This window comes from Tursiops truncatus, chromosome 21 (genome assembly GCF_011762595.2).
Source record: "Tursiops truncatus isolate mTurTru1 chromosome 21, mTurTru1.mat.Y, whole genome shotgun sequence".
Lineage (NCBI taxonomy): Eukaryota > Metazoa > Chordata > Mammalia > Artiodactyla > Delphinidae > Tursiops > Tursiops truncatus.
In genome coordinates, this window is record NC_047054.1 from 23,269,599 (window position 1) to 23,291,883 (window position 22,285).

Below are 22,285 nucleotides of genomic sequence, written 5' to 3' on the forward strand. Positions count from 1 at the left end.
TAGGAAGCGAAACTGTAAAGGGTAAAGGGTATATAGTGCTTTCAACATATTCTTAAAACAGTTCAGGGAGGACAAAGGTGTATGGGGAAATCTAGGCAAAGGGTACACAGGAATTCTTTGTACTATGTGTGCAACTCTTCCGTAAATATGAAATTATTTCAAAGTAAGTATTTTTTAAGAACTAAGCAGAAAGCACCAGCATATCTGGTTGAGTGCTGTCTGCCAGGATATCTGTTACTGTTAGTTATGCTCTGGCTCTGCTGCGCTCCACAGGAACCCTTTTATTCCCGCGCTCCCTCTTCTTTCTTCTTTAACCTGTGTCAGATCCTGTAAATTATAACTTTATAAATTATACAGATTTGTAATAAATTCAAACGATACAAAATCATACAGACTAGAAATCCCCTCCCCACCCTGACATTGCCACCAAAGTTACCGCTATTAACGGGGTGGTTGTCCCGTTGTAAACATTCCTGGGTTCACACACTCGTACATACACAAAGCCTCCTCCTTCTAAGGCTACTAAACATTGTTGAGCATCTTTTTCTTTTTTAAACCTCATATTGCATGACATCTTTCTCAGTAAATATATATATTTTTGCCTCATTCTTTCCCTTTTTTCCCCCTCTAAATGAATGCTTCCTTTGTCTCTAAAACTAGTTGTCAAGGGCTGATAAACCCACTTACTTTAATGGTAGAACCATTTGTAAAGACACTGGGCTATAGCTCACAGATTTGAAGGATGTACCAAATAAACCAGACTCCATCCGGCATTAGGACGGCACTGAAGACCTCAGTGACAGGAGTTTAGAGACCTTTTCTCTAGTGGGAGACTGTTAGGGTAACTCAGCTCCAGCCACCTCCATTTTCTGTATTTTTATACTCAAGGTTGAAATCCTCAGGAGAAAAAACATGTTTGGTCACTGATGGCCACATCTGTCTGTCCCTAAACTAGTCAGCTGTCACTAGGGGAGTGAGGGCACAGAACCTGGATGTTGGCCTCTGGGCGCTTCCCAGAAAAGAGCCAGCAGAGCAGTTATCCCAATCAACCTCTTTCCAGGGCTGTTTGAACTGCTTCGCCTCTGGTGTGTTCCAGTCTGTTTAAGTCCAGCTGCCCTTCCACCACTAGAGTTATCCTCCACTGCAGTGATTCTCAGATGTGGTCCCTACACAAGCAGTGTCAGCATGCCTGGCAACTTGTTACAGATGCAGATTCTCAAGTCCCATCCAGGACCTACTTAATCAGAAACTGGAGGCGCGGGTTCAGCACTCTGTGTCTAGGAAGTCTTCCAGATGATTCTGATACGTGCTAACATTTGAGGATCACGCTCTACTACATAAATCTGATCATAATATTTCCCCAGTTAAAAAAATTTCAGCGGCTCAGCCATGCAGATACTCCAGAGTCCTCACTCATGACCTGAAAGTTCCTCGTGATCTCATCCCAGTGCTTATGCAGTCTTACACACACACACACACACACACATACACATCCACACCCTCTTCACATCCTGTCATACAGAACTTTGCTGAGCTCTTTCCTGGACTACCACCTGGTAAATTTCTGCTCTTCTGTCACTTCCTCTGTGTTGCCTTCCTGGTCCCCAGTCACTCAGGGCCGTGGCTCTGTTTCCCATGGAGTCCTAGACATTGTGTTGGTTTGTTTATCTAACCATCAGTGTACCTGTACAGCTCCCTCACCAGAGCCTGAGATCTGAACTCCTCAAGGCAGGGACTTATTTTCACTGATCCTTGTGTCTCTAGTACATGACAAACGTTATGTGCTTGGTTGAATCTGTTCTGTTTTTACTTTTTATTATGAAATTTCAAGCATACCAAAAGGTAGAGAGCATAGTAATGAACATCCATTAATCCATCAGAATTTACCAACTTAACATTTTGCTGCATTTGCTTCCCTTTTTTTCTAAGTATTCTAAAGTAAATACCTGATGTTATGACATTTTGTCATTATATCTTCTTTGTATTTCAGTACAAACACTAAAGACATTTTCCTACGTTACCATTTTATCACACCTAATAAAATGGACAATTCCCAGATATCACATAATGCCCATTCAGTATTCAGCTTTCTTCATTTTCCCACAAGAGGTCTTTTATATCTGGTTGTTCAGTCAAGGACCACACATTGCATATGAGGGTAGGCCTCTAAGGGTTTTTTTTTTTTTCGTTTTTTTGGTTTTTTTTGGCAGTACGCAGGCCTCTCACTGCTGTGGCCTCTCCCGTTGTGGAGCACAGGCTCCGGACGCGCAGGCTCAGTGGCCATGGCTCACGGGCCCAGCCGCTCCGCGGCACGTGGGATCTTCCCAGACCGGAGCATGAACCCGTGTCCCCTGCATCGGCAGGCAGACTCTCAACCACTGCACCACCAGGGAAGCCCTAAGGGTGTTTTAATCATTCTAGAATAGCCCTTCTCTCTCTTTTTTTCCCCCATTATTCAATGAATAAACTCCTGACTAATATTTCCACTCTTGTGGCATGACATTAATACCAGGGACACTACTAAGGACTTGGAATGGTCTTGAACCTTTATGTTCAGCATAATCATATGACTCCAAATCCACGATTTGCAGCCAATAAATCTTTTCCAGCACAGCCTATGTGCATAAGAAGCCAGTATCACCACAGCTAGAGAAACAGGAGAGCTACTTGGGATCTGAGCTTTGCAGCACATTTAATTAATAGCTTCTCCATTTTGTCTTCCAGAAAGTCACTGAAAGAGCTGCAGTTCATTTACAGTGACTCTACATTCCTGTAGGCTTGGGTCTTCAGGATTTGGTGATTTCCTTTTACCTTGCCCATTTCCTTGTGTTTTATCATATACTAGCTCTTGCCTTATCCTTCTAGGACTCCGGCCTTTGATGTAGTTTGTAGAGCACTAAAATGGCATTTTAAAGCTCTGTAACTTGCTGAGAATCTTAATTCAATTTAAATAGGAAGCACAAATTTGCATTGAGGGGTCTAGGTCTACAATTCAGAAAATTCTCTTTTTCAAGATTTTCTGTTTACAGAGAGTTCTTAAGCTTTAATTTTAGGAGACAGAGGAGGAGGAAAAAAGAGGATTTCAAAAACTTCCCTCAGCAGAGTCCTAAATGCAATAATATACTCTGTTTGAGTTTAGAGCATTACAGTATGCAAATGCAGGGTTTGAATTGTCCTTCAGGCCTCTGATTGCTCTCTGTAGCTTTTGAGATTGAACTGTTAGGACTTCCAGTAATCCCATGTATCAACCAAGGTGGTTGAATAAAAGTGTTCCTATGGGCTGAGTCACTTGCAGTGAGGGAACAGGTGGGGCTGGGGATGAGGCTGCTGGAGAAGAGGAGAGTTACCTGGACGAGACTGTAGAAAGTTCAGAAAGAGTACTGTGAGGTATTTTAGGAACTACGGTGCAGGAAAGAAAACTGTGTCATTAAGGTATCTCAGCTCTGGCTGCCATAACAAAATACCACAGAGAGGGTGGCATCAACGTTAATTCTCTCAGTTCTGGAGGCTAGAAAGTCCAAGATCAAGTTGCCAGCAGATTCAGTATCTGGTGAGGACCCTCTTTCTGGTTTGTGCAGATTCCACCTTCTCACTGTGTTCTCACGTGGCCTTTCCTTGGTGTGTGCTCCTGGAGAGAGAGGTCTCTAGAGTCCCTTCCTCTTCTCCCAAGGGCGCTAATCCCTTCGTAGGGGCCCTACCTCCGAATGCCATCACATTGAGAGTTAGGGCTTCAACATGGATTTGGGGAGGACACCAGCATTCAGTCTGTGACACATAAGCATGTGGGTTTGCTACTGCCCTGATATACTCTTAGGTATAGTAGGCTACTAAGGATACTTTCTGTCTCCCAGAGTTTGCCCTGGGTAGGGAGTTTAGCCTTTGTAGATCACAGTGAACCTGTGTTGCTTTGGTCACAGTGTTCTAGGCCATCTTGGAGAGACTATTGTCTGTTCCTATAGCCAGTCAGATTGGGTTGCTTCTAAGTAACTTCTCAAACCGATATCATACTGATATCTAGAAACTGTCCTTTTTGGACACCAAGGAAATAAGACACCATTTACAATTGCAAGAGAAATGTTTTCTGTTCACTTACCAGAAGGGTTTGGGTGAATTATAGGCAAGAGAGGAAAAAGTTGATTTTGAAAGGCACAGATTCCCCCTTTGATTTAGTAGTAATCTTATCCTGACAGCATTTAATGAGAAGTCACTGTGGCCAGAGAATAATCTTATTGGGCTTTAATTGAAAGCACAAGGAGATTTGTTTGTTTTGTTTTGTTTTCATGTCTCCTTCCTATCTGTCTCCCTCTTTTTCCTCTTTCTCCCCTCATTCTTCCTCTTCACTTCCATGTTCTCCCAACCCCCGCCCCACTCTGCCTCCTCTTCTTCATCCTTTAACATTTAAAATGTTTTTGGCTTGGCTGGTCCCTCTGGATAGAAACTGAGCTGAGCAGGATATTGATTACCAAATATGGTATTGCTGCTAAAGATGTTAGAGGAATGTGACTTGTGTTCTAAGCCTCCGGCCTCTGAATAAGCTCCAAACAAATTAGGTCATTTTAACTTCTGAGCTTTTTTTTTTTTTTTTAATAAAGAGCTGGAACTTTGATTTGGAACATGATGGTGGTGTTATTTTAGCTCACACAGGGAGGAGGGGTATGAAGACGGGGGTGGGGAGTAGAGGAGACTCAGTTAAGCATGTTTTAGGACCTGAGTCACGAGACCAGGTTGTGTAAGAGGCAAGCACGTTGTGTGGAGCCTCGATGAACAGCTCTCGCACATCAGTGAAAGAGCTGAGGCGTAGACTGCAGATGTCCGGCCCCATTCTCTGAGACTAGAAGCTCCAGAGGACCCCTGACAGGTCCCAGGATACCCTTCTCATGTTACCCACGCTGCTCACGGGGATGGGGGCTCAGGGCTATTAGGAAAAGCTGCTACTTCGCAGGAAGGATGGGGGCGTTAAGTACCAAGGAGGACACTTGGACACACTTGGAAATTGATAGCAAGTTGCTTCTCTGTGTAGTTGGATGGGGTGGGATAAGAATAAGCAAGTCCTTCCACAGCATACCTTTAAATGACAGCGGGGACTGTGCTCGTCTCCCAGCAAAGGCCACAGCTCTTCAGATCCGTATTTGGAAATATTCACTCTGTTGTTGATAGCAGCTTTGATAGAGTGAAATGCTCGTAGTGGAAGTGAATGGAAGCAAACACTGCTTCAGGGTGCTGCTTTGTCTTTTTCCCCTTATGTACATTTTTCTCAAGATTAATACTGAGGTTTCTCAAAACGAAAACTGAGACCAGTTAAAGAAAGAATTTCTTTTTATCTTTCATATACCTGGCACCCCCTTTTCACTTTTCGTCATTGGTTAGGGCTGCACCAGAGGATTCCTTTTCTTCTTGTCCACCCGCACCTGTTTGCCCCTTCAGTTGGAAATTTCACCCACTCCAGGACATCAGTGGGTCATGGCTCTGTGGCTGTAGTTGTGCCTCCCTGAGGGCCTCGCTTTCCTTCGCTTCCTGCCCCCTAACCCCCTTATTTCTCTTATTGCCGCTCCCGTCAAGTCACAGGCTCTTCCTCCCATCTTTGGAGCTGAGCCTGAGAAGTTCAGAGTTGTTCATCCTGGTCTACAGAGTTAGAGACTCTTACTAATTTCTTGTGGAAATTGCTCTTGTCTTCAAGCTAATAAAAAGAAGAAAGGGGCTTTGGGGCACTCAGGCCCACGTGAGTGCTAAACTGAGAACATGTGTTCTTAAGATACTCATTTTCAGAACTTCACTCCTTTTTCAGAACATGCCATACAAACAAACATGGTACCTGAGTCTGTTCTGAATGCACGGTTATGCACCATACTATACTGGGGTGTCTTTTTGATACTGTTGTTGGGGTCCAGAATCCTAGCATTGGACATAAATATCATGAGATTATTCGTTATGCTCAGTAGTGGAGGCATTCTTAAATGGTGGGAGGGTTTCAAATAGTTTTATCTTGTCCTAAATCTTGTACTTTATAGTGTTTGTGACTTATTTTATTGAATATATTTGGTTTAGGTAAACTGCAATAATAGGGTTAAAGGTAATTGAAATTACTAACCTCTCTTTGGCCCATATAATCTGTGGTCTGTCTATCCATGTAGCTAGTAAGCCAGCTTATAATCAAAATCAGGACCATACCACATCAAGACATTCATATGAATTTATAAGCTAACTGGAATTAAGTAATACTAGTTATATTGAAGTCTTAAAACTGTTTAGTTCCTGTCTACTTAGTAACTCAGAGTACATGTATCACCAGTATGAAAGCTCTCCAGTTAGAAGGGGATGGGAATTTTCCCCCTCTAGAGGTGATGAAACTAAGGCATTGAAGAATTAACATTGTTTTAAACACTGGTCAAAGCCTTGCCGCTTACGATTTCAGGTGTTGGACTTTTCCAGCATTACACAGGGCTTTACATTAATTCATTCTTCTTGGTAGCCATTAATTAGTTTTTAACTATGCTAGGCATTTGCTGGTCCAGATTTAAAATTTGAACCTGAACGTTTTAGTCCAAAAAGAAAAGGAATAGATGAAAAACCATGCAACTCAATTTTTAATACAGTAGACTAAATCTCCCTGACTTTGTGGACATGCTGTGTTACAGGTTTTCGTGTATTCTGTGTAAGTAGTGAGAATGAGAGCTCTTACTAACTTTTTTTTCCTGATAGGCCGGGTTTACTGGTGTGTTTATTTTGTCACCATTCCGGTTTGACTCTAAGGAAATGAAAACATCTTCCATTTGTTCTTTATTTCCAAAGGGCATCCGCTTCGATCCTGAAATTCCACAAACACTACGACTAGAGTTTGCTAAGGCAAACACGAAGATGGCCAAGAACAAACTAGTAGGGACTCCAAACCCTAGTACTCCTCTGCCCAACACTGTACCTCAGTTCATTGCCAGAGAGCCATGTAAGTTGATCTACTTTTCATTTTGGAAAAAAAAAAAATAAGAATTGTTCAAGTACTTGATGTGAGATTACACCATGGGACATAGAGCTGGCTGAGTGTCATTTTCCATTTCTGAGAAGAGACTGCCTTTTCTTGCTGTCTGAATTCCAAATACAGCAATCTTGTTCATGATTGGCTGTCCCAAAAGATGGTTCAGCTTGATCAGAACTGTAACTACAGAATTGCGTTTCAAGTGCTGTAGGTTTCCTTAACGTGATCTCGACCTTATGGTGAGTGTGCCCTGTTTGCCTTGGGGTTTAAATCCTTATTCGTTTCCCCGTCCCTGGACCATGAGGGCTGGTTGTCAGCATTCACTTTACTTCATCTGTTGAAGAATATCGGTTCCGTGGCTTCAGGGAAATAGAATATTAAATATGAAAGAAGCAGATAATAAGAAGTTTGTTCTGTTTTTGAGAACAGTTTGGCCATAAATCTAGGAGGGAAAGTAAACATACACAAAGAATTGATATAGTAGAACGGTCAGTTCTAACAAACGAAGACCAGTAAAGCTTTAAGAAAATTCGGGGCTTCCCGTTTTAAATTAATTGGGTAAAGACACTGACTAATTGCGAAACAAGTCTTTTACCCCACCTAATGAGCTTATTCCCTTAAATGTCCAGGCTACAATTTCTGCCTTTGAGTAACTTGAAAATGTTGTCTTAATTTTCTTTCTCAACCTCAGTCAGTAGCAGAAGTGAGGCGTGAGATGGGCTCTAGCTTTTCCTTTCAGTGCATGGCCGTTATGTGATTGAATACGGCAGGGCATTCAAGGAATCCCAAGTGCCTTGCCGTTACTTGGAATATTTCCATCCTATCATTCTTTTTTTTTTTTTTTAAACATCTTTTTTGGGGTATAATTGCTTTACAATGGTGTGTTAGTTTCTGCTCTATAACAAAGTGAGTCAGTTATACATATACATATGTTCCCATATCTCTTCCCTCTTGCGTCTCCCTCCCTCCCACCCTCCCTGTCCCACCCCTCTAGGCGGTCACACGTCCTATCATTCTTCATCTTCTTTCTAAGCCGCATGATCTTGATCTTCTCCCTGCCTTCCCTGACAATACGCTTCAACTTTTCTTACTGAAATCGAAGGGCACGTGGGTGGGTTCCTTTCTCCCCCGTGTCATGTGCGTGTCAGATTTAATCGCGTTGTTGTGGAAATTAAGTCATTCTGTAGCTCAGTCACTCTTGAAAAGCTGCTGCTTATCAGTGGAAACTAATAGATAAAAGAAGAGTTTCTCCCTTGGTGTGTTCTACAGTTTTTCTATGAAGCCAGGAAATCATAATAGAGAAAAAAAATATTTTGTTCTTCCGTGTCCTAGGGGAACTTAAAACCTTTGTTTATTTGGGAAATCTAAACAAAAGTTTCATCTTACGGTACAGTTGTACTACGGGAGGACGTATGGACATTTCTTACTAATTCTGTATTCTAAACAGCATCTAGCCCAGTGCTTTGTACATTGCATATATTTAGTAAATATTTATTAGTGATGATAACATGTATGCCTCTTCATTTCCTCCTGAAATTTCTTCTCTCTTGAAGGCATCAGAAAAGAGTATTTGTAGGATACTTTCACTTAGAAAAGACAACCTAGAGTAACTCTTTACTTAGTGAATTTGTCTGCTTCACATCTCAGAGTATTTTGAAAAAATTAATTCAGACAGGAAGTGTAATGCAATACTTTTATCCTTTCAGTGTTTTATTGAATTCTTTTCTTTCTGAGAGTTTGGTTTTTGGTTTTTTTTCCCTTAAATTTGCTACAACAGCTCTGTGAAGTAGTTAGCCAGAGAGGTGATGGCCAGTTCACAGTAGGGTACATGAAAGCAAGATAGATGAACAAACTGGACACCCATAAGTCCCTGAAGTTACAGGAGAGCTTTGAGCAGAGTTCAGAGCACTGCTCTGGCCGGCTCCACCTACCACCCTTCCCTGTGTACTGAACCGCTCAGAAGTGGTCAGATAGTTTCCATGTCAGGGTCAAAACTTGCCTGACTGCTCATGGCCAAACAGACTTTGAAGTTTTTTTTAAAAAAAAAAAAAAAACGCAAACACCAGTGTATTCTTGAGAAAATAAGTTGGCCTGATTTCTCTTAATATAGCTCCTTTTTATGACATAGGGGCCTTGACGGACAGCAATTACACCGTCCACTGAGATCGACCTTATCATCCATTACAATTACCTCTGGAAATTGTGAACTTTTCTGTCACATATGCAAAATTGTTGTTTTCCCTGAAGCACACCACAAACTAAGAAAGAACATTGTAGTGGTTCTGTACTGGCGAATCCAATTGCATTGTGCCTATAATTGGTACTAGAGGTGGTGAGTTTAACTACCTGTCAGGAGTAGACTATGATGGAATCATAGGATTTGGGGGTTGGAAAAGGCCTGTAGGCTTCTCTGTTTCAGGCCATGAGAGACAGGTTTTATAAATGCTTCTTTTTGTTGATGTTTTTTATATGATGGTGGCTGAAAAGTACTCGTTGCCATCACTAAAGGAGGAATGTGCTAGGATTCGATTATACAAACAAATATTGACTTGAGCGCTCATTTCTCAAATATTGAACTTAAATGAGCACCAGGTGTGTTAGACACTGGGGAAGAAGGGGACCGTGGTTTCTGCCTTAAAAGAGCTGTCAATCCAAGGGGTTGGTGGTGATCAAAGTTGTCAGGAAAGTTGGCCCATATAAAGGATGTAAAAGAGATGCCTTGCAGCTTAGTCTAGATTGCCGCTAGTCATCTGCCTTATTTGCCGAACACCTGCTCTGTGCCAAGCATGAAAAATGAGGAAACCAGATATTGCAACTTAAAGAAAAACCTTTGACCTTGCCGTGCTCCTGTTCCCTTGCTGAAAAATGGGAATAATACCTTCCTCACATTGTTATGAGAGCTAAATATGATATTATAAGATTGTGTTGAAGATTAAATGGGTGTTAATATATGTAGAGTACTAGGCAAATGTAAAGGACAATCTTAATTTTTTACAAAAAAATGAGTTGCTTTTCGTTCCTGATAGTTAAACGTAGGTTTTGATCTTCTGAGGTGTCATCACTGGCTATAGCCAGTTGTCTTTACAAATTAGGAGAAAAGATGAATGACATTCATATACAATCCCATGAAAGTAGTATACTTCCCTAACTAAATTCTTATTAATTTGAGCTTCTCCTTCTCTTACTCCCTTTTATGTAATAAAGAAAAATAGTGTGCAAAAGCAGGAAGTTAAGAGATGTATAAAATTTATAAATTATATAAAATTGTGCTGGATTATACGTTTGGTTATACAGGAAAATAGTGTTCTGAAGTGTAAGAACTCCGCTTTAGAGATGAACGCGGGGCGAGTCACCGTCTCTGAGTTTTGTTTTCTTCATCTTTAAAATGATGATACTGTGTGTCAGACTACTCTGCTAATAAGCATTTTACATGAATTATCTCCTTTGATGCTCAGTAGCACTATTTTACAGGTGAAGAAGCTGAGGCATAGGAAGTTTCAGTAACTTTCTTGAGGTTTCACAAGTCATCAGGTGTTTGGGGTTGAATTGTGTCCCTCCCACCCAAATTCATATGTTGAAGTCCCAACCCCCCAGTTGGGCGTTGCCTCCAAATGTCACCATATTTGGAAATAAGGTCTTTAAAGAGGTGATTAAATTAAAATGAGGCCATTAGGGGGGACCCTAATCATATGACTGGTGACCTTATAAGAAGAAAAGGAGACATAAGGGATGTGCTCACACAGAGGAAAGGCCCACGTGAGGACAGTGCAAGCCAAGGACAGAGGCCTCAGGAGAAGCCAAACCTACCGACACCTTGACCTTGGCCTTCTAGCCTCAAGAACTGTGAGGAAATTAATTTCTGTTGTTTAAGCCACCCAGTCTGTGGTATTCTGTTACAGCAGCCTGAGCAGCCTAACGCATCAGGCGATAGAGCCTGGATTTAATAAATTCTGACCAGTCACTTACTAGTTTTGTAACTTTGGTCTAATGGCTTAACCTCTCTGTGCCTCAGTTTTCTCAACTATAAAATGGCAATAGTTGAATATACCCGCACGGTTGTGAGGATGAATTAATTGACAAATGTAAAAGTTGGAAGAGGGGCCACATAGCGAGTACTCAGTGATGGTTACTGTGTGCATAGAAGAATGTATGTTTGTCTCTTGTTGTGAGACCTATAGTTTTTCTGCTTTTTGTATACTCAGTATCCTAGCACCTAGAAAAATACGTGGGATTTTTTAAGATGCCACAGATTTCATTTTCTGCTTTTTCATTGGGAACTCTTAAAATTCACAGCATTAATTAGTATGATTGGGATATGATAAAATGCACATACTTCAGGTGTCTAATTTGGTAAGTTTTGTCATAATACATGTTGAATTTAATTGAATAAATGCTCTTGATCTGTTTACATTGCAGCATACCATATTCTAATGCCATTAGAAGGTGGAAGCAGCCAGTGCTCAACAGAGCCCTTAGTCAGGTCAGACAGATCCTCCCCGTTTCGATTCAGGTTTAAGGAGCAAATATCAAAAGGCTCTATAGAACTTGGCAGAATTCAGATTCCTGTAGTCCAGCCCTGAGGATGCTGATTCTGTGGGTCTGGTCTAGGACTTATGCTCTGTACTTTTAAAAGCTCTTTGGGTGATTCTGACACACAATCATTTTTGAGAATCACCGGCAGAGCAAGGAATTGTAAAGTTAAGTTCTCCTTACTACTCACTCTCCTCCCTGACCCTAGCCTCACACACATCTCCTCCCCACAAAGAAAGCCAGTGCTCTCTAAGAGTGATACTTTTATTTTATTTTTTACGTTTGGATTATCTTTTTTTTGCAGTACGCGGGCCTCTCACTGATGTGGTCCCTCCCGTCGTGGAGCACAGGCTCCGGACGCGCAGGCTCAGCGGCCATGGCTCACGGGCCCAGCCGCTCCGCGGCATGTGGGATCTTCCCGGACCGGGGCACGAACCCGTGTCCCCTGCATCGGCAGGCCGACTCTCAACCACTGCGCCACCAGGGAAGCCCTGGATTATCTTAATGGCTTCTTTTTTTTTGAATTTTATTTTGTAAGAGTGATACTTTTAAACACCTAGTAAGCACATAAGCCTTTGGTGAATAATCAAACCACTTCCTAGTTTTCCTGCCACACCACTGGAATTTCCCATTTGTCCAGTACTGACCCCAGCCTTCGGGAAGTGAACTTTCTGACTTACGTCTGAAGAGATCCTGTGAAAGTTCAGAAAAGCCTTTAAAGTACCTGGCAAGTGCCCTCCCAGGGACAACACTCAGCAAATATGAAATCTCTTAGCCATCACCTCTGTGGCATAGGGGCCTTCCAGGGCCTGGACTGAAGCTCCCTGTGCCCAGGGTGCAGAGCCAGCATGCCTGCATTTTCCAGGGTAGCGTGCACAGCATGTGCTGCTTGGAAAACCAATGGTGTCTTTATAGTCCCCGCCCCTGCTCAGAAAGTGCACTGAGTACCACCGGGACCGGGGGCTGTGTATCGCACACCTGCTGTCCTCGAGCGGGGTCACCTAGAAAGATGGCAACTGGGCCTGAGGAAGGCCTAACCAAGCTGGGCAGAGGGAGGCAAGGGAAAGACAAAGTTGCAGGTGTTCTATGGGGAGGAGGGCAAGACTTGTTTTTACTCTGAAAAGCAGCTCCCTTGCATTTTTGTGTTTTATGTTTCATGATGCAAATAGTTTTAGTTTTTTCTGATGGTAAAAGTACATGCAGTCCAGGAAAATATAAAGAAGAAAATAAGTCACTAAAATTCTACCACCCCGAGACAATCACCATGGACATTTTGGTGTCTGTCCTTCCATGCCTTTAGAATGAAAGTGTATCTCTGATTTTTGAATTTCAAACTCGTTAATTCACCTCTTTGTCTTTGGGACAAAGTTCTGATGCGCATTGAGATTGAACGGGCAGAAGTAATATCTGGCTCTCACAACCCTTCACACGGTCTCTCTGTGTTGCACTTACTGTGGGGCACTATATTCAGGTGGCACAGATACCTTGCTAGAGACCAGAGGAGTGGTGGTAGACATGTCTATTGGGCTGTCTTTCTTAACGATCTGAGGTCTCAAGTGAGTCCAACAAGCTCCTGAACTGCCGGAATTCAGGTGGTTGATTGAATGCCCCGTAGGCTTTTATTAAATGCATGGGAAGAGAGGAGACAAACATTTATTGAGCAACTATGCCATTCCCTTAAGAACTGTGTGTAAAATACTTACTTTCCTTCCCAAGGTCACACGGCTCATTTTTAACCTAATTGGCTCTAAACCCACTGCTGGTCTCACCATACCATACTACCTAACTTACGGCCCACGGGTGCTTTTGGCTGTCACTGTTTTTAAGATATTCCTTAGGAGGTACTTTAAAATCAGACCTCTGAAGGTTTATTAAAGACCCCAGAGGCCCGCATCAAGTTGTGAGGGCAAGATTTCAGGGCAGGTCACTACTTAGTGCAAATCCGGCTTCTTTAAAGTATCAGATTTGGATGGCCAGGGTCCATTAACTCTAAAATGTATTCTTAAGTAGTTGACCAACTTGAACTACCTGGACAGTTTTATTTAGTTTTGGTGTTGTCAATTCTAAGTCATTATTTCAGAAAATAAGAGTGACCACTTTTAACAGTTGATGTATTTTAGTTCAATAAATAATGGCATCATCAGCCAGGATATTTGACTTCTTTGTTTATACTCGGAGGACGTGCACACGGGTCGCTTAGGACGTTTTTCAGATCATTCAGATAGAAATGGCAAAGAGCATGGGTGGAAAGGCGTGCGATACAGCCCTGTTTTATTTACATTGTCTGGGGTCCTAAGACCTCACCTGCCCACTCCTTGAAACTGATAGTATGAAACCAGCATAAATACTCCCCGGTTTATGGTTAAGTAGATAGCGTGCTCTATAGGTGGTGCCTCTTTGTAAAGTTCCAAGAGGCTGATACACAATCTGCAGGACATTTTTCACTTTTAATTTTCAAAGCGATTGAACAGATCAGCAAGAAACCTTGCCTGCTCTTTATGTAAAAGATAAAATTGAGAGGCCCGGTCCTGCAGTATTTTTTTTTAAAGGAAAACTAACACAGAACTGAGGGATTGTCTAGCTGGATACTGGATCTGTTATTTGGGGAGATCAAAGGTTTCAGTCTATTTTAGGGACCATCCCTGGAGACAGAAGTATGATGATCATATGATCACAATCTGAGCCCATCTGCATTTGAGAAATCGGCCCATCCTGTTTTCTTGAATCTTCTCGTTACACTTAAACTTATAAAATTGTATTTTTATTTCATTTTGGAAAATGATGATGCCTGACCCATTTTATTGTTAGTTATAAAAGTAAGGAGACCATAAATGAAATTTGAAGGGTTAAAATGATAGATTTTCCTCCCGTCCAGAAATAACCACTGTTAACATTTTGTTGTGTATCTTTCTATATACATTTCTATACATTTCTCTCTATATATATGCATAAAAAAATACGGAGTGTGGCAGGTGGTTGTTGTTTGGTTACAACATATGATCGTGCTGTCTGTATCAGTTCTCCCTTACCTCCTGAACACCCTTGCATCCAGGATCGTAAAACCACAGCATTATTTTTAAAGGCTCCTTATAAGTGAAGGGCATGGGCATGGCGGTGAGGGCCTTTAGTGCCAGGCTAAGGAATTTTTTCTAAATTAACTTGTAGGGAGAGAATGGAGATTATTGAACACAACAGTCTCGCACTTTACCAAGGCAGACTCTCCTTCTTTAAGCTCTAGGAAGCTGCATTGGGAAGACAGGAAAGGGAGCAGAACACCATAAAATCTTTTATGTAGAGAAGGAAAATGGGTCGTGGGAAGAAGGCACTTGCCCAAATTTTGCCAAATTTGACTCAGAACGCCCCTGGAAATACCTTAGGGAGGTGGCGTGTTTAGGACTGAAGCCGTCCTCCTCTCCACTCACCCCTTCCACCAGGATGATGGAAGAGGAATTGGTGATGGTGAGGACACAAATCATTGTTTCGCCTGTTTTGCTTAACCCAGTCCTTGCTGGTAAGGGTTTTGATGGGAGGGAGCCCAAGGGTGAAAAGGAAGTTCTGAAGAAAGACAGCAGTAGTGAGGAGTCTTTGGGCCGTCAGAGGCATTGGGAAGTAGTAGTAAAGGAGAGTAGTAAAGGTCAGGAGATGGACACAGGGAGGAAACAGGAGGCAGCCGGCTGCTGAGAGGAAAGGAGATGAGGACATCAGAGTATATATAAAAGCTGAGCTTCCAGGACTGTGCGTACTTGACTCAAGCACCCGTTGCCTCCGAGGCAGCTCTGCAGTGGGGACCATCAAGGCTTTCTGTCCTTGCTCTGGACCAGTTTGAAGCTGTCAGAAGTGATGTTCAATGAAACATGCCAGTGACTTCCATTCTGTGTACTGAGACTCCCTACTGTTTGAGTAACCCACTGAGCACTCTCCGAACACCCTCACCCCGGCAATACCAGCAGGCTTTTCTTTTGTTTGTTTTTTTTGTTTTACGGTACGTGGGCCTCTCACTGTTGTGGCCACTCCCGTTGCGGAGCACAGGCTCCGGACGCGCAGGCTCAGCGGCCATGGCTCACGGGCCCAGCTGCTCCGCAGTATGTGCGATCTTCCCGGACCGGGGCATGAACCCGTGTCCCCTGCATCGGCAGGCGGACTCTCAACCACTGCGCCACCAGGGAAGAGCCCCCAGCAGGCATTTTGTACTCTCGATTGTTATGAGTCAGGACGTGTTTTCGGCACTCAGGATATATAAGAGCACCTAGGCCCCTGGACATTCTGAGAAATAAAACCATGGAACAAAACCACTGTGAATAAGGACAGCAAAATACTCTTAGAAACCAGAGACCTAAACTAATGTTTATTTCCACCTATGTCCCACTCTGAAAAAGCAAAAGTATTGTTTTCCTTTTAAAAAGAAGAATCAGACACTTACTGAGCCACACCAAGGTTTATAGCCCACTTCCATCTCTTCTCTTCAAACCTGCACATATTCCTAGTTTTTGCTTAATGTGTATAATTGCAATAATTTTAGTAATTAAATGTAACAGTAATATTAAAATATTAGGCAGTGGGTTTGGTAAGAGTGGTTTCCATATACATACGTCTTATATGGGAGGTATTTATTACAATATCAGTAGATCAGCTAATTTGATCCAATTTATTTATGTTATGATATAATGAAGAGCCTAGCTTTGATTAGCAATGGCTGTTAAGATTTTGCTTTGAATTTCTGTTTCTTGTTTATCTGATCATTGATCAGCTATAAACAAATGCCTTAAGAACTCAGGAAGTCACATCTCCTTGGAAATCACAGAATTCTTTCATAATGCAAATAACTGACTCAACTTTAGTGTTTTGTAAACTCGTATTATTCATTACCTCTGCAGAGAAATGAGAGAATAAAGGGAGTTAATTTACTGGTACAGTCCAGAGAAACAGACACCACAGACTTCATTCTTTTAAGGCCACGTAGCCTCTTTACCTGCTCATTAAAAGGAAAGCATCTCGGGCTTCCCTGGTGGCGCAGTGGTTGAGAGTCCGCCTGCCGATGCAGGGGACGCGGGTTCGTGCCCCGGTCCGGGAAGATCCCACATGTCACGGAGCTGCTGGGCCCGTGAGCCATGGCCGCTGAGCCTGCGCGTCCGGAGCCTGTGCTCCGCAATGGGAGAGGCCACAACAGTGAGAGGCCCGCGTACCGCCAAAAAAAAAAACAAAAAAAAACCAAAAAGCATCTCTTTCTTCGTTAAAGTTTGATGCAGGCTTTCTGTTTCTCTCTTCTGCTTTTTCATACGCTTGTAATCCTCAAAAACAGAGACACTTTTTCTTGTACAACAATTCTCAAAAGTATTGGTCTGCCAACCCCTGGTTGGTCTCCAAGACCCATTCAGGGAGTTCACAAGGTCTAAACTATTCTCATGAGAAGAGTTTGTTTTTCTCACTGTGTAGTGGTGGACACAACTACTGGCACCTTAGTACATGTCAAGACAGTGGCACCAAACTGTACTAGTAATCACTGTATTCTTCACGTTTTTCTAAATTTATTTATTTATTTACATTTTATTTTTGGCTGTGTTGGGTCTTCCTTGCTGCGTGCGGGCTTTCTCTAGTTGCGGTGAGCGGAGGCTACTCTTCGTTACCATGCGCGGGCTTCTCATTGCGGTGGCTTCTCTTGTTGCGGAGCACAGGCTCTAGGTGCGTGGGCTTCAGTAGTTGTGGCTCGCGGGCTCAGTAGTTGTGGCTCACGGGCTTAGTTGCTCCGCGGCATATGAGATCTTCCCGGACCAGGGCTCAAACCCGTGTCCCCTGCTTTGGCAGGTAGATTCTTAACCACTGCGCCACCAGGGTAGTCCTCCATTTTTCTTTCTCAAGATTGCTTTGGCTATTCGGGGTCTTTTGTGTCTCCATACAAATTTTAAGATTTTTTTGTTCTAGTTTTGTGGAAAACGCCATTGGTATTTCGATAGAGATTGCATTGTATCTGTAGATTGCCTTGGGTGGTATAGTGATTTTGACAATATTGATTCTTCCAATCCAAGAACATGGTATATTTTTCCATCTGTTTGTGTCATCTTCGATTTCTTTCATCAGCATCCTGTAGTTTCCAGAGTACAGGTCTTTTGCTTCCTTAGGTAGGTTTATTCCTAGGTATTTTACTCTATTTGACGCAATGGTAAATGGGTTTGTTTCCTTGATTTCTCTCTCTGGTCTTTCGTTGTTAGTGTATAGAAATGCAACAGATTTCTGTGTATTTATTTTGTATCCTGCAACGTTACCAAGTTCACTGATGAACTCATTGAATAGTTTTCTGGTAGCATCTTTATGATTTTCTATGTATAGCATCATGTCATCTGCAAATTGTCTTCTACTAAACCAGATACTGAAGACGTTTGCAAAAATGTAGAATTTAAGTTATTCCTTGTTTGTTTCGAAATACGTTTTTCACAAAATATATCTTATTTATTTTAAAATGTAATCGTTTGGTTTTAATTTTTTTTAAGTTTTAATTTTTAATATGGTGAATATCAATTGATATAACCCACAGCAACAAAAGTTCTTTGGTGTCTTCAGTAGTTTTTACCAGTGTAAAGGGGTATTGAAGCTAAAGTTTAGAAAACACTGGTCTTAACCATTTAAAGTTAATATTTTATTCCTGGTTGGATAGAGTGGGCATGGAGATCTGCAGTTACCAGAAGACTCCCGTAGGTTTGGGGCAGGTGATTATTTGGCTTCAGCAGCTAAAGCCATTCAGTCTAGACTGGAGGGAAACGTTGCCCCTGCAGTGCCTGGGACCTTGCAGGCTCCTATGCCAGCCTCAGCTGTGAGAGGACCTTCTACTTCTGCTGCTTATTGTCTAGAGACCAGCCCGACAATAACTGCGTTAAGTGGTGGTTTGAACAGCTGGATGATATGCCACCCATTCATTCTCAGAGAACCTCATACAGGCCTGGGCCTGGACTGAGTACCGTTCAGAAATGCTTATTCCTCCCCCCCGCACACTCCCTTTACCAAATGCAATACAAGCTCATTTCAAGAAACTTGGAAAAGATATAAAGGGAGTTTTTAAAAGTTAATATTTTTGAATTCCTAAACCTAAAGGTACATGCTATTAAACTCTTTTGTATTTCCTTTTTTTTTTTTTTTTTGCAATACGTGGGCCTCTCACTGCTGTGGCCTCTCCCGTTGCGGAGCACAGGCTCCGGACGCACAGGCTCAGCGGCCATGGCTCACGGGCCCAGCCGCTCCGCGGCATGTGGGATCTTTCCGGACTGGAGCACGAACCCGTGTCCTATGCATAGGCAGGCGGACTCTCAACCACTGCACCACCAGGGAAGCCCTCCTTTGTATTTTTTAACATACAGGTTTACAAATTTTTTAAGTACAAAGGCTCAAGGCATTTTAACAGCTTTAAAAATATACATGTATTTTCCTCATGTTCATTGGTTTTTAATAATATAACTTTTTATTTACTGTACTATCTGTATATCTTAGAAATTAAATGTAGCAAATTATCTCTTTCTGTAAAGTTGCCAAGGAGACACTAACCCTGTGAGATGGGTTCCTAAGCTGCAGGTGATTTAAATTATCCAGGGAATGTTTTCATCACAGCATTTTCTTTATACAAACATGCCTCACCCCAGTCCTTAGAGTCACAGGGTAATGAGACTTTGGTGGGGGAGGGGGAGGGGAGGGAGGTATAGTTAATTTACAATGTTTTATTAGTTTCTGGTGTACAGCAAAGTGATTGGGGTGTGTGTGTATATGTCCGTGTACACATACATACACATATGTATAGGCATATATACATATATATATTCTTTTTCATATTCTTTTCCATTATAGGTTATTATAAGATAGGTTCTTGTTGTTTATCTACTTTATATATAGTCATGTGTATCTGCTAATCCCAAACTCCTAATTTATCCCTCCCCCACCCCCTTTCGCCTTTGGTAGCCATCAGTTTGTTTTCTTTGTCTGTGGATAATGAGACTTTTTAATAAAGCTTTCATTTCCAATTAAATTCAGGCTTCTGGATAATGGACAAAAGGTAGGCAGAACCGCCAGAGAGAATCTTCCTCTGCTTATCAGGAAGAAAAACACAAAACAAAACAGCATTCTACTTATCTCTGCACCCTTTTCTCCATCTATCAAATGGGGATAATACTGTCATGCACAGTTGTGATGAAAGGTGATTGTGTACTTACGTGCCTGTATTGGGCACATGGTAGTGCCTCAATTAAGTGACAGCTTTAAAAAACATCATACTCGGTTGCCTACACCTCTAGATCCTTAAATCTACCGCAGATGTGTGGGCGTGGAAGATAGATGAGATGACCGCTCACTCAACACAGTTATCTCAGGCTTGTGAGACCAGAGGCAGAGGACCTGTGCTTGCAATTCTGACCAATAGAATCTGTGAAATGGGGTTTTAAACCTCAGTCCCCAATCCATACTTCTTTATCAGTTTGCTTTTTCTGTAAATGCTTACCTGAGATGCCGGAGAGATGTATTCTGTGATGGAGTTAAAAAAAAAAACCTAAAACGGTTTCTTCCTGTTCACAGAACAAAACCTTTCATCTGGATTTCCTTGAATTGGCCCAAACCCCCTGTCCAGCGTTGTCACCCTCTGTTTTCTTCTGTGCACTATTCCTCCTCAGCAGATCGCGAGCTCCTCTGTGATTTCCTGCCATACTGTTCCTTCACCGTCTTCATCATCACGTCAGGCACCCCTTCAGTCTTTAGATCGCTGCGCACATTTTCTGCTTTCTGAAATCTTCTCACCTTCATCTACTAGGTCAGCCGGCTTCCAGGAGGTCTTTTCCGCATTTGTTGCATAATCATCAGCTTCATCATTGGCACACGGCGTTGTCTATACATTCAGTTTTGCTCTGCCTTCTTTCTATCTCAGTCACTTACAGGCCTGTTGCTCCTACTGAAGTGTAAACATCTCAAGAGCAGAACTGGACCTTATTCCACTTTTTATCTCACCTCTCCTCAAATGTTTGCTCAACTCAAGTGGGAAAATCGGCACAGGAACACACCATAATTTCCTGTACAGAGCTGTTAATGTTTGGCCAGGGTGAGCTCCTTGACCTCCTGAGAGTTATTTAATTAAAAGACAGAAAGACACTTCTCCACCCTCAGCCACTGATTAGACTGTTTTGTTCAAGTAGAGAAGCTGCTTCTGGCTCCAGCTCCGTTGCTTCTCAGGACAGCTGAAATCCTAGTAGCTGCACACATAGTGGAATTCAGAGGAGTATGACAAAGCACGGACTACGTTACGCTTCGAGCCTGACATTTTTCATTTCATTTACGCTCCAAGCAACCACCACTTCTACTAGTTTTTTCTCCAAGGAAAAGAGCCTTGATACATGGTAATCCATTGTTACAGATCAGCTGTATATTTCTTGATATGCAGAAATGAGGCCTAGAGCTGAGAACGAAAGCAGGTATCAGAGCATCATATAATATATAATCCCATTTATATCAATATCAATATGTGTACATTTGTATGGCTTTTCATCCCAGGTGTTAAAATATGTAAATCAAGTCTTTTTACAGTTAAAGTGTTCATACCAGGTCAATGTATTGCATAGTTAAGTCTCTTAAGTGTCTTTTAATCTAGAACAGTCCCCTTACCCCACTCTCTCTTTTTTATGCCATTAACTTGTTGAAAAAAGTGTCAACCTTCCTGAGAAAAAACCGTCCTGCTGGGCTTTTCTGTTTATTTTTTGTGTCCTTTTGCTTGTTCCTCTGCTCCTTCTACTTACTGCAAACTGAAAGGCTAGATTTAAAAGGTATGGTTAAATTCAGGTTCACCTTTTTTTTTTTCTTAACTTATTTCTTCTATTTGTTTATTTTTGGCTGTGTTGGGTCTTCCTTGCTGCACACCGACTTTTCTCTAGTTGCGGTGGGCGGGGGCTACTCTTGGGTGCGGTGCAGGGGCTTCTCATTGCGGTGGCTTCTCTTGCTGCGGAGCACGGGCTCTAGGCATGCAGGCTTCAGTAGTTGTGGCACGTGGGCTCAGTAGTTGTGGCTCACGGGCTCTAGAGCGCAGGCTCAGTAGTTGTGGTACGGGCTTAGTTACTCCACTGCATGTGGGATCTTCCCGGACCAGGACTCGAACCCACATCCCCTGCATTGGCAGGTGGATTCTTAACCACTGTGCCACCAGGGAAGCCCCCATGTTCACCTTTTTTTGTCAAGTGTCACCATCATAGGCGGTGCCGTGTGCTTCGTATGGCATTGCATTATGAAGTAACTAACATATGGTCTATTCTGCATTTGGTGATGCTAAGATGGACCTGTGAATTTGCATAGCAGTGGCATAATCTCTTCATTGTAAATGTCTCTCAACTTCATTTCCCTGGTTTCATCTACTTATCTTTACCTCACTACTTCATTCGGGGTTGAAAAATGGTGAGTTTACTAATTATGTATGTTTACTGTGAAATACAGTTAGTTCATCCAAGGCAGAAAAAATGCAGAATAAATGTGGATTATTTCCCTTTCATTGCCAATTTTGAGCCTAAGAGATAGGTACCTGGTTGTCTATATTGATGATCACTGTTTTGAGGGGGGTTTTGTCACTTCTTTTTCCTTTCACTTTCCATAATTTTCAGCATCATAATGAACTCATGTTTTTATATTTTCAAGGTGTTACAGTTTATTTCAGTCATTCTTTCTGATACCTGAGGGCAGTGAAGGGGCAGCATCTTTTAAAAAAAATTTTTTTTTAAATTGAAGTATAGTTAATTTACATTGTTGTGTTAGTTTCAGGTGTACAGCAAAGTGAGTCAG

At 42.2% G+C, this 22,285-nt stretch overlaps 1 protein-coding gene across 5 annotated transcripts in view; it reads left to right on the plus strand.

The window, feature by feature from the left end:
- Positions 1-22,285, plus strand: part of RBPMS (RNA binding protein, mRNA processing factor) — a 185,812-nt gene that overhangs the window by 106,994 nt on the left and 56,533 nt on the right. For all 5 annotated transcript variants that reach the window (XM_073798560.1, XM_019921405.3, XM_019921401.3 and 2 more), the window contains exon 5: positions 6,790-6,940. In XM_073798560.1, the coding sequence (XP_073654661.1) occupies positions 6,790-6,940 (151 nt within the window). The remainder of the gene's footprint in view (positions 1-6,789; positions 6,941-22,285) is intronic.